General features: G+C 44.7%; 1 protein-coding gene and 1 pseudogene across 3 annotated transcripts; one reads left to right on the top strand and one right to left on the bottom strand.

Annotated features, from left to right (window-relative positions):
- The first annotated feature begins 824 nt into the window (after nt 1-824).
- Nucleotides 825-1347, top strand: LOC136515196 (uncharacterized; annotated as a pseudogene).
- Nucleotides 1348-1696: 349 nt separating this feature from the next.
- On the bottom strand, nt 1697-6759 carry LOC136518132 (uncharacterized). Of its 3 annotated transcripts, none has more exons than XM_066511799.1 (11): nt 6432-6759; nt 5783-6315; nt 5579-5678; nt 4918-4953; nt 4423-4829; nt 4221-4323; nt 3400-3435; nt 2907-3310; nt 2710-2812; nt 2065-2100; nt 1697-1987 (listed from the first exon to the last, which is right to left on the bottom strand). In XM_066511799.1, exons 2-11 carry the CDS (start codon nt 6223-6225, stop codon nt 1904-1906), a joined length of 1752 nt encoding a protein of 583 aa, XP_066367896.1. In that variant the 5' UTR covers nt 6226-6315; nt 6432-6759; the 3' UTR covers nt 1697-1903. The 3 variants fall into 3 exon arrangements, with proteins under 3 accessions (XP_066367896.1, XP_066367897.1, XP_066367895.1); XM_066511800.1 differs by having other exon boundaries at nt 1697-1971; nt 5579-5681; XM_066511798.1 differs by having other exon boundaries at nt 5579-5681; nt 6432-6758.
- Between the last annotated feature and the right edge of the window lie 9754 nt (nt 6760-16513).

Here is a 16513-nt window from a genome sequence, read left to right on the forward strand (position 1 = left end):
CTGGAGAGATGTGTGGTAATACTATGATCCTAAAAGTCACAACCTATTTTTACTTACTAATAATACATTTTTATTTTTTTTGAACTTACTGATAGTAAATTTCTATTTGTACAGGACAACAAGCATTAAATGTTTGTCCACCTCTTTACACCAAAGTTGTGGACGGTGGCGGTAGATGGCCTGCAGTACATGCTCTTCTCGTTTATCCACCTGCTGCATTCATTGCGCATGCGCCCACTTGGATGAGTTGTTGGTTCATTTACCAACGTGAATGGCTAAATGCATGCAAGGACAAAAGAGTGATTCATCTAGGCCGTGCAGTTTCTATCCAACATACCACTCAAATCAAGCTTACGTGGACATGCTGGGAGGCCGCCTAGACGACGTGCCTTCATGTCTCTAACTATATACAACAATTTATGTAGAGACCGAATTAAAAATTTACAATAATTATTCAGATCATGTAAAAAAATAAATTTATTCATGAAAATGCTCTCTGGCCACGTACGTACGTCGTCTTTCTCCAGCTCCAGCACCAAGATTACCGTCAGGGCGTAGCCGGTGTCGTAGTGGCCCGAGCCCGACACGGGGCTCCAGTCCATCTTCGTCGTCACCTCCGTCAGGTTCCTGTCTGCCTTCTCTCTCTCTCTCTCTCTCTCTATATATATATATATATATATATATATATATATATATATAAATAACATCGACACAAGCATGTCGGTCGTATATTGACAGAGAAGGATGTGAAAGCAAGGCAACCATCACTAGAAACACAACACCTCCACCAGAGTGGCTTCAACTGCATCACAACTTCTACAGTGATGCCACCAGTTTCACCATCGTCCCTCTCTACATCAATCAATGGGACTGAATCATGAGTATACCTCGACATGGAGGAACTGGCATTGGAAGTACCTCAGTAGATTCATTCTACTGGGATGGTCGTGATCCTAATCCTAGCAGCAGTAGCAGCAATACTGGGAGCAGAGGAAGCAACAGTTTGGGATTTGAACCACAGAGCACAAGCTCGATTCTGGAGAACAGTGTCTTCCCATGGACAGGCATCAGACAAGAAAGAGATACAAGGGCTCACCTAAGTAGATGAACTTAAGTGGTCTGACTTGCCCCCATATGATGACGTGATCAAGGCAGAGAGCCAATTCAGCATGGAAGGGATATCGGATATGTGCTTCTTGGCTCCAGAATCAGCGGCCACAGCACCGGTTGCAGGCAGCACCAGACATGTATGACAATGTCATGGACTTGCACAGAATGCAACTGTCTTTTGAGATATTTTATAGGCATTATGTTCCATTTCACCACATGGATCTTCCAACATCTTAAGAACTTGGGAAATTATCCATCCAAGAAAAACTAGATTGAAAATTCTGTTTTACCCGTAGATTTCTACAAAATAATCATATCCTAGGGTTCTAGGAAAACTAGGGATCCAAGAAAAACTAGATTGAAAACTGTGATACTGCAAAATAATCCGCTAACTTGCAAACCATCTGCAACAATCTACACAGATTATGTACAAGTTAATTGACCAATGCGTCCCCCTCTAGGCCCTACTTGATCTGTCAATCCCTCCCCCCCCCCCCCCCCCCCCCCCCCCCCCCCCCCCCCCCCCCCCCCCCCAAAAAAAAATGAATAAATAAAATCGTGAAACAAGCTCAATTAGAAAGCCAAGGATTATGGACAAACAACAATAGAGTTGAGGGTCGTTGCAAAGCTGACAGAAATACTACCAGTCATATGTTTGCCAGGATTAGTTTTAGCATACATATGATAAACTTCATATGTGGTACATAGCAATATCATTGCATACGATTAGTTCAACACATAAGGACTCGTAGTTATAAAGAAAAGCTCATACACTTTTTTATCCTTCTTCACCCTAGAATGGAGCATCGTCAACAAAAATCTCATTTACGACCGCACCGTCGTCAACGATGTCAACAATGTCTGCACCACCACCAACCTAGTCAAAATTATATTAAGAGAAACAATTAATTTCTCTTCCAAAACGTTCAAGATTATGCAGAGCCATACACATACCTCAGTAGATATTCTTTCAACAAATGCTCGCAAAGCCTATCAGATGATAAGCATAGCAAAATCAGTTAAATAATCATCATAACAGGTCAGATTGGCTTACAAATAACAGCAATCAAGCACAATAAAAAGATGTTCCAATCACTCTAGTTAATTAGAGATAGGAGAAGGATGAAAGGCTGGCCCCATAGTCGGCACATCATGTGCAGATCAGTCCATTTACACGTCATTATCCCTAAGATTATATATAAACATCAAATAAATGGCAATACAACCCCAAGTTATGAAATACTGCAAGTCTAAGGTTGGAAATGGTAGCTAAAAGGTAGCAGAGCTCAGAAATGCCAGAGAATTACAATCTTAGAGCAAGAGTATGTTGTTTGTTGCAAATTAAGGACAATGTTTACATAGCGCAGCTCAAGACACAAAACAAAGTGTGAATGTAGTTAAGCAGGAACTGAGCCTAGCACAGTTGTTGGGACGCCACCACCGAAGTTTAAGTGCAATGCCACCTAGGTTATTATGTAGTTAACCCCTCATAACTCGTAGATTATTTCACGCTCATTGAAGACACAACTGTGCTATATATACTAACAAACAGTCAAACATGATTGAGAATTACGATAACAAGAGGGGAACCAATTATACCTCTGAGTTTGCTAAGACAGGATCCATTGATGCGAACTGCCTCATCAGTGACAGTGAGGTCTGGTTCCTGAAGTCATCCTCCGAGGGCATAGACCAAAACTTACTGCAGAAGAACAAGTGAAATCTGTAAGACTCAGAGCTCACCATCTACCAAAAGAAGAAACAAACGCGACAAAGCGACCAGGGAATCGAAGTACCCAAAAACTTGATGAAGGTGGATCCACAAGGCTATCTCCGGCCCATCAGGATTCCTCCTGAGAAAATGCAGCATCTGCGCCGTCATCAGCACAGTCTTGGCCGTGCGCTTGTACATATTCCAGGCATTCGCGAGGCACAGCCAGCCTCCGCCGTATGCTGGCGTGAGCACCAAGAACCGGGGCTGTTCGCCATCGAGCTCCAGTCTCCAGGCCACCACCTGCTTCAACAGCTTGAGGCCCCCAGCGGTGAACCCCGACAGGTATAGCGCCTTGTTGCCTTCGGGAACATCGGCGGCGGCAGCCCCGAACCGAAGCGGCAGGCTGGAGAAGCACACAAGCTCGTAGTTGTCCTTGGCACGGAAGGAGTACTCGTCAGCGATGCCAATAATGTCTGCGCCACCAACCTAGTCAAAATTATATTAAGAGGAAACAATTATCGCGTGGTTAATTTGTCTTCCAAAACATTCGAGATTATGCAGAACCATACACATACCGTAGTAGATATTCTTTCAATAAATGCTCGCAAAGCCTATCAGATAATAATCATAGCAAAATCAGTCAATTAATCATCATAACAGGTCAGATTGACTTACAAATAACAGCAATCAAGCACAACAAAAAGTTGTTCCAATTACTTTTTCTTTAATTATAGAGACAGAAGAAGGACGAAAGGCGCTGTGGTTGACATATCATGTGCAGATCAGTCCATTTACACGTCATTAGCATCTAAGAGTATAAACATCAAGAAGCAAGCATCGAAATAATGGCAATACAAACCCAAGTTAACAAATACTGCAAGTCTAAGGCTGGAAATGGTAGCTAAAAGATAGAAGAGCTCAGAAATGCCAGAGAATTACAATTTTAGAACAAGAGTATGTTGTTTGTTGCAAATTAAAGACAATGTTGACATAACCCAGCTCAAGACATAAAACAAAGGTTGAATGTAGTTAAGCAGGAACTGAGCCTAGCACAATTGTTGGGAGGTGTGGGTGTACACCCCCAGCCCACCACCTAAGTTTAAGCTCTCTTCGCCTCGACTTGGGTGTCAAATTTTCTACTAATTTACAATGCCACCTAGGTTATTATGTAGTTAACCCCTCACAACTGTGCTATATATATATATATATATATATATATATATATATATATATATATATATATATATATATATATATATACATATATATATATATATATACATATATATATATATATACATATATATATATATATATATATACATATATACATATATATATATATACTAACAAACACGATTGAGAATTCCGATAACAAGAGCGCAACAGATTATACCTCTGAATCTGCTAAGACAGGATCTGTTGCCGCGAACTGCCTCATCAGTGACAGTGAGGTCTGGTTCCACAAGTCATCCTCTGAGGGACTAGGCCGAAAATTGCTGCAGAAGAACAAGTTCAATCTGTAAGCCTGCCTCAGAGAGCTCACCATCTGCCAAAAGAACAAACAAACACGACAGAGCGTGGCATTGCTGAAGTACCCAAAAACTTGGCGAAGGTGGATCCATAAGGCTGTCTCCGGCCCATCAGGATTCCTCCTGAGGAAATGCAGCATCTGCGCCGTCATCAGCACCGTCCTGGCCGTGCGCTCGTAGATATTCCTGGCCTTCGCGAGGCGCAGCCAGCCTCCGCCGTCTGCTGGCGCGAGCACCAAGAACCGGGGCTGTTCGCCGTCGAGCTCCAGCCTCCAGGCCACCACCTCCTTGTGCAGCCTGAGGCCCCCGTCAGTGCACCCCACCAGGTACAGTGCCCTGTTGCCTTCGGGAACATCGGCGGCGGCGGCGGCTCTGAACCGGAGCGGCAGGGTGGAGAAGCACACGAACTTGTAGTTGTCCTTGGCATGGAAGAAGTACTCGTCGGCGATGTCAATAATGTCTGCACCACCAACCTAGTCAAAATTATATTAAGAGAAACAATTAAAGTGTGGTTAATTTGTCTTCCAAAACGTTCAAGATTATGCAGAATCATACACATACCTTAGTAGATATTCTTTCAACAAATGCTCGCAAAGTCTATCAGATAATAATCATAGAAAAATCAGTTAAATAATCATCATAACAGGCCAGATTGACTTACAAACAACAGAAATCAAGCACAACAAAAAGTTGTTCCAATCACTTTTTCTTTAATTATAGAGATGGGAGAAGGACGAAAGGCCCTGTGGTAGGCATATCATGTGCAGATCAGTCCATTTACATGTTATTATCATCTAAGATTACATTATAAACATCACAAAGCAAGCATAGAATTAATGGCAATACAAACCCAAGCCTGCGACTCTAAGGGTGAGAGTTGTAGCTAAAAGACAGTAGAGCTCAGAAATGGCAGAGAGCTACAGTTACAATCTTCGAGCGATAGTATGTTGTTTGTTGCAAATTAAGGACAATGTTGACATAACCCAGCTCAAGACATAAACAAAGTTTGAATGTAGTTATAAGCAGGAACTGAGCCTAGCACAGTTGTTGGGAGGTGTGGGTGTACACCCCCGGCCCACCACCTAAGTTTAAGTTCTCTTCGCCTCCTAGTAGGTTATTATGTAGTTAACCCCTCACAACTGTGCTGTATAGTTTATAGTATATATATACTAAAAAACACAATTGAGAATACCGATAACAAGAGCGGAGCAGATTATTATACCTCTGAATTTGCCAAGACAGGATCCGTTGCCGCGAACTGCGTCATCAGTGACAGTGAGGTCTGGTTCCTGAAGTCATGCTCTGAGGGCCTAGGCCAAAACCTGCTGCAGAAAAAAACAAGAGAAATCTGTAAGACTCAGGGTTCACCATATACAACAAAAGAAGAAACAAACGCGACAGAGCGACCGGGGAATTGCCGAGGTACCCAAAAGCTTGGCGAAGATGGATCCATAGGGCTGTCTCCGGCCCATCAGGATTCCTTCGGAGGAAATGCAGCGCCTGCGCCGTCATCAGCACAGTCCTGGCCGTGCGCTCGTAGAGCTTCCTGGCCTTCGCGAGCCGCAGCCAGCCTCCGCTGTCTGCTGAGAGGAGCACGAAGAACTCGGGCTGCTCGCCGTCGAGCTCCAGCCTCCAGGCCACCACCCTCTTACACACCCTGGGCCTCCGGCCGGCAAATCCACGCAGAAACAGCCGCTTATTGCCTTCGGGAACGGCGGCGGCGGCGTCCCCGAACCGCAGCGGCAGGGTAGAGAAGCAGACGGGCTCCTTCCTGGAGGACTCGAAGTAGTACCCGTCCACTGCGTAGATCTGGAACTCGGCGTCTGCCTCTTGAGACACCACCGCTGCTGCTGCTGCCAATGCTGCCATGTTCTGTGCGAGCGACCGGCCTCAGGTCAGCGTCCCCAAGTTTCTCGGCGAATCACTTGCCGCAAAATGCAACGAGAAATCCACGACGACCTGGTGAGGGAGAGAAAGAGGGATGAGATTTCGGGTTCGGTAATTCGGGATGAAACCCCAATGCCCCCCACAAATCCGTGACAGATAGCGAGCGAGCGAGGGTTCTTCCGTCTTACCGAGGGAGGGGAATCGATCCCCTGGTCTCCGCTCCGCTGCACGGCGACCAGGCAGCAGGTTGGAGGGCGGCGAGAGTTGGTGGCTGGGGGCAGCTTTGACGGCGCGCGCGGGCGGCGGGCGTGTGCACTGCCAGTGCACACTGTGCACGGGCGCTGGGGGCTCTGGAGAAAGGAGAAGGGGCACCGCACAGAGGAGAGGCAGGCTGAGAGGGACGGCGTGCTCTGCTCGGAGCTCGGGCGTCTCGGTCTCCTAGTCCTAGTGCGTTGCCGAGAGTGGGAGCGCTTTTTGGCCACGCGGCCGACGGCGAGGCACTCCGGGTGGGGACTGGCCGACTGGGGAGAGGAGACGGCGGCCACGCGGCGAGCTGGCGCGCGACGCGTGGGCGGCGCGCGCTTGACGGCCTCGGTTCAGCCCGCGGCCGAACATGAAACGGACCACGCTTTGGTGTGGGATGCTGGGCCGGTTTTGGGCCGGACCCAGCCTGAATAGTGAACAACAAACACACATGCTGTATAATATTTTTCTTATTGTTTTATTTTACAATAAAAGTTCCCCTAGCCCAGTAGCCCTCACAGAAGAAAGGAGGAATTAGGTTTTTTTTGGTAATTAACTGTTGTCAGCTGAAATTATCATTCACCAGAAAATAAAGTATTCTTTGTTTTTACTCCTAAATCCTGATACAGTATTATGAGATATTTGACACATATTCAAGTAAAATTGTTAAACATACCTAGAAGCTTTTAGGAAATTTGAATCTCTGCACACTCAGGGCAAGATCATGTTCTAAAATGTAAATGCATGCAAGCATCTAAGTTCAAACTTGGTCAATATGAAAAATACAATATTAAGGGACAATGAAATAGTAAGACAAAAAAAACTTGCCTTGTCATGCTATTGCAGCTAATCATAAGTTGATAAAAAAAAATTGCAAAAAATATATAACACGTCACACCTAGAGTTGTACAAAGTTACAAAAATTTAGAAGCTTTTTCATAATGGTTTTTACTTTTTTTTAACAAAAATCATTCTACACAGGGATCTTCGTGCTACTCACCCTACTACACCTCACTCCATTCCTTAAAGGAACCACCCAATTCACTAAATTAAACTGAGCTATCAACCATTAGAACGGTCTTATTACGCCGGTCGTCCCTGAAAGTAGCACGCTCGTTTGTTCTACTATGCATGGATTAATCATAGCAGCCATGTAACGTCACATAGCGCATCACGTGTTTTATTTGTACATAAAAGTATGGCAGAATAGCTATTTTAGTCCTTGGACTATTGCTCGAGGCTTATTTTCGTTTTTGAACTTTTATAAATGGTCGGTTCAATCCTTAAACTTTATCCTTTGCCTTAATTTCATCCTAGGACTATTAAAATGCTTGTTTCAGTCATCAAGCTTTAGAATGGCTTGGTTTCATCCATAAACTATCAAAATGCATTTCAGTCCACAAACTTTTATTTTTAGCTCAATTTGGTCCTTACATGGAAGGCTGCACTGTCGTGCCTGGTTACCTCCAACTCCTCTGATTGGCGATAGAAAAATAATATGCATCTAAACTCTTTAGCAGCCGTTAACAATTCTAATTTGTCATTAGTAGTAATTTTTTTACAGAGTGCATAGTATGGTCATTGTCACAGAGTAACTTTTTTTTATCAAGTAGCATGGTCAAGTAGTACTCCATCGGTCCTAAAATAACTATCACCGACGGTGTGTGTGCCACAAGTTTGACTCGATTTGTAGAAAATATGTATAATATTTTTCCAATAATAAATTTATTAAAAAAAACTAGACCCAAATATCTTTCCAATAATACTAATTATGTGCCATAAATATTAATATTTTTAATATATATTTAGTCAAAGTTGTTTCTCGGGAAGCGAAAACGACAGATATTTAGGGAGAGGGAGTAACATTTTTTTTCCAGAGTAGTATGGTCCCTGTCACAAAGTAACTTTTTTATCAGGTAGTATGGTCAAGTAGTAACTTTATTTTTTATCACAGACTTATGATCTATCTAATGAACGTTGAGAACCAGGAAACAAGACAAGTTTCTTCTGCCTGCCTTGCGAACCAGGAAACAAAGGTCCTATTTGTTTAGCTGAAATTTAATCGCTGTCGATGCTGATTCGTTACGAGAGAAAAATATTATATGTTCGCTGAAAAAATGATGAAAAAACATGGTGAAAATGACACGGCCGCTCACGCCTCCGCCTTTTCTCCTGCCGTCGTGGTCCCCACGCATGCATGCGCACGGCCCCTACGAGTCCACTCCACTCTCTCTCTCTCTCTCTGGTGAAGCAAGGTGCATGCACGGGCCCCGCCCGAAGCAGCAAACGCACGCGCCTCTGCGATCCCTGATGGCTTGGTTTCATCCATGAGCTATGGAAATGCATTTCAGTCCTCAATTCCTGAGGATGGCAACGGGTCGGGTTCGGGTCGGGTGGAGTCTTCGTGCACCCAAAACCGAAACCCGAAATCGAAACCCGAACCCGCCCCGAAAACCGATTCGGGTGGAAATCCATCACCAAAACCAAACCCGCGGATACCCGAAACCCGAACGGATACCCGAAACCCGAATGGATACCCGAAACCCGCGGATATATATACACATATTCACATGTATAAACAAGAGGCAACAAATAATAAATATTTTCATGAGTCAACTTTAAATAAATTTAATAATCTAAGTAAACAAATTATTATTAGTATATTATAAAACATGAGTTTTAATTCCAAATGATTTATTTCGGATATTCATTGGATATCCACGGGTGGAAAACCAAACCCGAAACCGAACCCGATTGGTTTCGGGGCCCCGAACCCGAAAACCGTGGGTGAAAAACCATCCCCAAACCCGAACCCGCAGAACCCGAAACCCGCGGATATCCGCACCAAACCCGATCCACTGCCATCCTTGTCAATTCCTGTGCTGCATGCGGGCACCTGGTGGCTACTGCCGCTGCGACTGCGAGCCAATTTGACCGAACGTTGGTCGGGGTCGTGCAGAGAAAAGATGAGGGGCCTAGATGCAAAGCGCTGGTCTTATATATGTTTTTCTTTTCCTTTTACGTAGAAATCGGCTGAGCTATGAAAATACTCAAGTTCTGTTGAGCTCCACGTAAGTAGATCTATGCAATGAATACATAATATGACATGTCTCAGTACAAAGTTTTTCTGCAGATTTATATCTATGTCTTTTTAAGGTTTCCTATGTTTAAATTATAGAGGTCGTGTCCATACTCCAAATGCACTGAAGTGACCATATTGTCCCTAGTATAAAAATGACAGTTAAAACTAGTTAAATTGTTCATACACTTGAAGGCTACTAAAAACGATGGAAAAATCACAGTATGTGAAACACACCAAAATAAGGCTACATTAAAAATATCATCCAAAAACAATAAAGTTTGTATATGGAATTTAATTTGTGTATGCATGTTTCACTTAAGCATATTGCATATCATTTAGGAATGATGATAAACCAATGGATCAACTGAAGGATGCTCGCGTCGAACGGGAAGATGGTATAATGGTGATCATCCTGAAGATTGGAATACTAACTTTCTATTATGCTATTTACCTAGATAAGCCCCGGTACATAACCTCTACTTTTCAGCACTTATATTATGTTGTTGTGCATTAACTTTTGAGCATTTGAATAGAATCCACCTGCATATATATTGCTTATCATATGAATCTTACTAGTATGACAGGATCATGTAGATTACCCCTATAGTACTCCGGTAGAAATCGACTGATTGCCTGTCACTCACGATAGATAGAAATACATATTACTTTTATTACTATCACATAAAAGTACGGTAGAATAGGCATTTTAGTTCCTAAATTATTGACTGGGGCTTAGTTCCATTCAAAACTTTTAAAATGGTTGTTTTAGTCTTTAAACTTTATTTTTTTGGCTCAATTCATCCAAGGACGATCAAAGTAACCATTTCAGTCCACAAACTTTATATTCTGAGCACAATTTCATCCATGAACTATTAAAGTGCATTTCAGTCCTCAAATTTTTATTTTCAGCTAAACTGCATCCTTTATCCTACATGGAACGCTGAACTTTCGCTCCTAGTCGCCTCCAACCCTCCAACTGTTGGTGATAGAAAAACAATATGGGTCTAAAAAACTCTTTAGTAACCATTAATGACTCTCATTTGTTATTCTTAATGTTACCTTGTAATGGTACCATTTACTATATATCCTACTATAATGTTTTGATGGGAGCAATTATAGTTGCTACGAACATTATTTAGTACCTTAAGAACACATGATAAGTTAAAACAATAGCAGATCTATGTTTTTTCCCCTTTGCTACTTCCAGTGTTAGGATCAACTAATAATAAATTACGGATAAAACATAACATTTTCCCCATAGACTGAAAAATAATCTATATTCAAGAATATTCAGATATATACATTTTAAAATCTAAATCTAAAATCACTGTCTATATAGTAGTGTGTTATTATTAATTAATCCATTTTTTGAGTAATGAACACTCGGTGCATAGCAAATTATCGCAAGTATAATGCATAATATTCTTGTGTTAAAGTACACATAGAGGCACGGTCCACCATAGTCTAACTGGAGGGCACGCACGCACGTCAAATGAGGACATGACATCATCGGATATCACTAGTCAAAACAAGTTGACGTCCAGAATCTGTCAGGGCGCTGTGTCGTCGTTTTTTGGGTCATTGGGCCTTGTAACATGTTGGGACACCTTTAGGACGTAAAGAGGGGGTCCTTGAACACCCTAGGCTATATAATATGTCTTTAAACAGTCGCCGTTATCGGCCTCTTCCGAACTCGGCGAAGAGGCCGTATTGGCCAGATCAGATTGCTTTACGAGCTCGGGACGCTGGTAATTACAACGAGGGGTCGCCCTCACTGAGCTCGATGATTTGATATGATATCTGCCTGGCGCGAGCTCCGCCTCCGTGGGTAGAAACTCGCCGTGTTGAGGACGCACGAGTTAATGCTGCCCCGCTCGAGACACACGAGACAAGAATGCCTCGTTTTGTTATAAAATACCAACGCCGGTGTAACACCATCGGTGTTACATTATATAGTTTTTGCTAGAACACAGCATGTGCATCATACTTGTGTGTAAATGTGTGTGATATAGAGTATAAATCAATGTACGGCACTCGAAACATTCATCTGAAACAAGAAACAAATGTTACATTTTATGTTGCTTTATATCGGTTAGGGTTATAAGTGATTTTTTATCGAACAAAAATGCTATAGAATGTTTATGCGAACTTTGGTAAAGTGCATAGTACGAACTTCGTAGGCAACGATGAAATATGTGCGGGTGAGGACGAGGTTCGCTAGTTAGTATATCAAGTAGCTCGGAAAAGGAATTCGACGCAAAACCGTTCGAGGTTAGTCATTTCGTGTAAGTCGGTGAATGGGTCGACGAAGCCATGATCGGCAATTTTTGTAGAGCGATCGGCTTAATAAGTGACGAGATGTCGTGGCTTAGGTCGATAGCCCTACGTACCCCCTTGAAGATAGAATGGCTGGATTGGTTTTCAGATCATCGAATTGGTCGTGGTAGCGGCTTTAAAAAGCGTGCATGGCATGTCTTTCACTTCCGGGCACGGTCACCACCTCCGCTCGGCCTGGCACCTCTGCTCTGGCCTGTCCAGCGCGCGCTGCCGCGCTGGCCCCGTCGCCACCGTCGCGCCTGTGCAGTCATGTCCGTGCATGTGGCTCCCTGCGCTGCTGGGCACGGCTTCTTGCCGCCATGTTCTAGCACAGCTCGCGCACGCTGCCCGTGCCCAGTCGTCACTTCCCGCCCATCGTCGCAATGCGCTGGCAGTTCGGCCATCACTGCTGTTGCGCGCCTGGCTCGTGACTCGTTCACACACGCGCTCACTGGGGTCCGACGGGTCTAGATGCTCTACCATCCCATCACGTCCGCCAGCATCACTGCTCATCGTCGCGTCTGTCGACATGTTCGGCTCGTCCGAACCAATGTCGCCACTCACCCGAGCACGCTCACGTGCACCGCCTGCACGGCCGCTGTTGCCGTTGACACTCGCCTACACACGCGTAGCCTTGCCCGCCTAACTTCGTAGTCCCATCTGCGCTTCGCGCCATGCCACGCTGCAGTTCCGGGGCATGCCAGCCTCTGCGACGCAGTGCCCTGCCGCCCTCGCCTTGCGTGTCATGGAGCTGCGGCTGCGCGTCGGAGTGCCGAACATGTGCGCGTGTCTAGAGGTCGCATTGATGTCCAGCGTCGTGCCAAGCCCGCTGCTGTTGCAGCCTTACGTTGCCAGGGTCTCAGTTGGAGTTTTCCCCGCCGCCGAACCCATTTAGCCGAGCACCGGCACCCACCAAATTAGCCGAGGTGCAGCCCATCCCTTTCAATTCACCGTGCGCCTAAATAGCTAGTGTAGTTAGCTTCCTATTGGAGTCATCTCGACGGGTTTCCTCCTTCGGTGAGGTAATGGGGAGAGTTTTCCCCTCGGCAGGCCGTCATGGCCGGCGAGATGAGTTCTTGGCTGGGATGCTGCTCCTTGCTCTTTTGTTTCAATCAAGCACGACTATTGCCTCCCCTTGACTCTTTTGTCTCGCCCATGCAGTGGCTTCGCCGACGGTGCTGCAGGTCGCCGGGAACGTCTTCTCCACGGCCGGCGTGAACCCAAACCACCTCGCGCGCGTGGCCAGCCCATTGCAGTCCCTTGCGACTTCGTCCAGCTCGTCCGTCACACCGCTGGTGAGGTCCTCTTGCTCCTAGGGTAGCTAGTTGACTCAATTAGGGCCAAGGTTCGCCGAAGCGCGTGGCCGTCCCCGGTGGATGTAGATAGATGCTGTTTTCGTGGCCGACGCATTTGAATGTAGTAGCGGTTCAATTAGGACTTCTACATTATTTAACGCAGTCCATAGATGGTTAAGGAGTAGCAGTTGAGGCGTTAGGCAAGGTTTATTCACCGGCATTGGCGCCACCGTAGCCAAACACCGCCATGGTGCGTGGGCATGCCTCTGTGCATCACCAACCAGGTTGTTTAGTACCTCTATCGGATGCGCTTAGGTTGAGGAGTGTCATGGTGGTATGAATCGGGGCCGTGGAGTTGCGTGCTCACCGGCGTTAGGCCGGGAGGGTCGCGGTCTCTGTTAAGTCCGGCCAAGGACCTCGCATTGTAAATTTGAAGCAAACCAGGGGGTTAAATGCTAGAGTCAGTGAGAGAAGGGAATAGTGGCATGGACTGCGGTTCCATTTGTTTGGAACCAGAGGGCTCTTTTGATTAATGTAGCGCGCGTGGGGGCTTTCCTTCCATGGGCCGTTGGCTCGCGTGGGTTGTCCCGCGCTGGGCCGCGCCGATGGGCTACGCGAGTGCATGCGCGAGCGTCGCGGGTTGGGCCAAGTCGCTCGCGTGGGCCGCAAGTTAGAAATCAGTTTCATCTTTCCAGTAAAGTGTAAATGGTTATTCGATTTAATTTTCAAGCTGAACTTTGATAATTTGTAGTAAATTATGTAGTTGTCCAAAAATAGTAAAACCAATTTTATTAGGTTCACAAAAATACCATCTAGTTATTAGTATAGTTAGATTACAACTAGTTATGACAATGGTAGGTTCATAAATTCAAACTAAAGAGCTTAGTATTATGTAGATTAATAATTGTAGGAATTTTTGTGGTAAATTGGTGATAGATATAGCCATGAAAATTTTATAGTAGGCTCACTAGATTATTGTGTACTTGTTGTAAATTTTGTATCCCTAGAGTAGGTTGATAAGTAGAGTAGCTATTATCCTTGCTTTATCATATATAGCGTAAATCAGCATCAAGAGTAAGAATACATGTAGTTGCTCTAATAATGTATGCCACACTTCATACTTATTAGTGGTAACAATAGGTAATTTAGTACCATGGCCGATAGCGCTAGCTTAGTAGTTAAACAGATGTACTTTTAGTTTAAGAGTTGTTGTTGCTATATTACTAAGCATTGCGTCGTTATTTCATGCATGTAGATCATGAGCTAGTAGAATTTGTGCTCGTCGACGAACAGGAGTACGATGAGGTGATTGAGGAGTACGAGGAGGAGATCCTCGTGCAGGAGGGAACCCCGAAGCCTGTTGGTGCTGACCTTACTAACCCGTCGCCTGCCCAAGGCAAGCCCCGGTGCATAACCCGTATTTTTAATCACTGAATATATATATGGTGTGCATTTAAGTTACAGGCATTTTATGGAAACTACATGCATAAATATATCTACCTACGAGTCCTACTAGTATAGGTTGAGTAGCTGCTATGCTCAGGATCTCGGTAGCATGAGTAACCTGCCGTTACTCACAAGTAGGTGATAAATATGAACACTCATGATAAAATGTTGTAAAGGTAAATGGTGATCGGGCAGTGATATGGTTTGAGTATTGGTGGGTGTAAGGGGTTGTGTCCTATGGCCAACAGGGCATAGCTCGGTTACACTTTTCCCTGTTTGTGTCGATTAAGGACCGGTCGTTGCATATGGCTCTAGGCAAGTCACAGATCTATTATCCCGAGCACATACTTGGGTATGGGCGCAGAGAAGACTTGTTGCTCTCTTGTTGTAGATCCGACTCTTTCTGGACTGATTGATTGGAGGCGGAGATGGTGGAGGTCCTTGCACCGCACTAAGTCTGGGACTTAGGAGTGGGGGCTTGGAGTCCAAATTTGGATGGGGACCTAGACACCCAGGACATGAGAGTGATGGGTTGGTCCTACTTGTGCCTAGGGTATAAGCGGGGCGTGTGTCTTTGGGGCTGATGTAGACAAGGCCCAATCTTTCGAAAGGTATGATAGCGTCGATTGGTGGAGACTCAACGTTCACGATCTAGGCTTTGAACCAAGACTGATTCAGACCCCCGCAATCGTTACACCACTGCTCCATTGGTTATCAACCACGCGAACGCGATTGACCTCGCCTAGAAGGCTTTCCTATAAGTGAGGCTTATGAAAACAAGAAGGAGTTTAAGTCTTTATTCGAAAGGACTAATCGCCACATGCAAACAAGATCAAGAACTAGAGCCCTGGTTCACAGCAAGCAGTCTTGGCGACATAGTTTGTAGCAAAACGATGTCTATTTTATGAGAAAATCAAGAACTAAACAAACTCAAACCCTAAGGAGAGCGACAGCTGCTATTATAGAGTCTTGGGCATCACCCCCCTAGACGCGCCCCCTAATGGGCCCAAACACGATACATGGTCTAATGGACCAAAAGACGGTGTCGTAGCACCCTGGTAGATTCTAGACGCTGACTTGTTTTGATGATTCCCATTGATTTTGAAGGGCTTTTGACGTGAGACCACCTGCATTGGCTTCCTTATCAAATTAGCTTTCCAACCATATATGGATCATTGAAAATGGAGTCCAAATGCGTCCTGGGTGACCAGTTTAAGACAGACTGGTCCTGAAACCCGAGATGGGCTCCAACTTCAGTTGGACTGGGCCTCCACCATGAGAAAGATAAATTGGACGCCCATGCTGGATCTCCTCCTCTCCTTGGCTTATATGCGACGAAGCAGTGATGTCCTCATTATCCTCCCTTTCTTAAATTGAAGTCGTCCTCGACTGAAGTAGATCGTCTCCTCCATTGGATGACAGCAACGATGGCTCTAGAAGAAGACATTCATCTTGGCACCCAATCCTTCGCAAAGGTGCCTGCCATGGTGGCCTCCTTGCTAGAAATTTATCCTCCTTCTCCTGCAAAAGGTTAGTACCAACAAGAGGCATAGCACTAGAAGCAGGACCAAGTGGACATATAAGCGACGTACAAGTTAAAGCATAACATGGTTCATCATGATCAACAAGAACAGATTTAAAAGCAAATAAAACTTCTTTCATGTTACTTGATGGTTCATTTGCTAGTTTACTAAAGTCTTTATCATGACTTTTCTTTTTCTTTTCAGCAAGTTCCTTTTCATATTGCACAATTTTAGCAGGAGTTTAAGGAAGTAAAACAATGGTCTTTCCCTTAAACATAAAAGTATATCTATTTTGCCTACCATGATGTAGAACATTATTATCATATTGCCAAGGGTGGCCTAACAAAAATGAACAAGCTTGCATA

The sequence above is a fragment of the Miscanthus floridulus genome, chromosome 17 (assembly GCF_019320115.1).
Source record: "Miscanthus floridulus cultivar M001 chromosome 17, ASM1932011v1, whole genome shotgun sequence".
NCBI lineage: Eukaryota > Viridiplantae > Streptophyta > Magnoliopsida > Poales > Poaceae > Miscanthus > Miscanthus floridulus.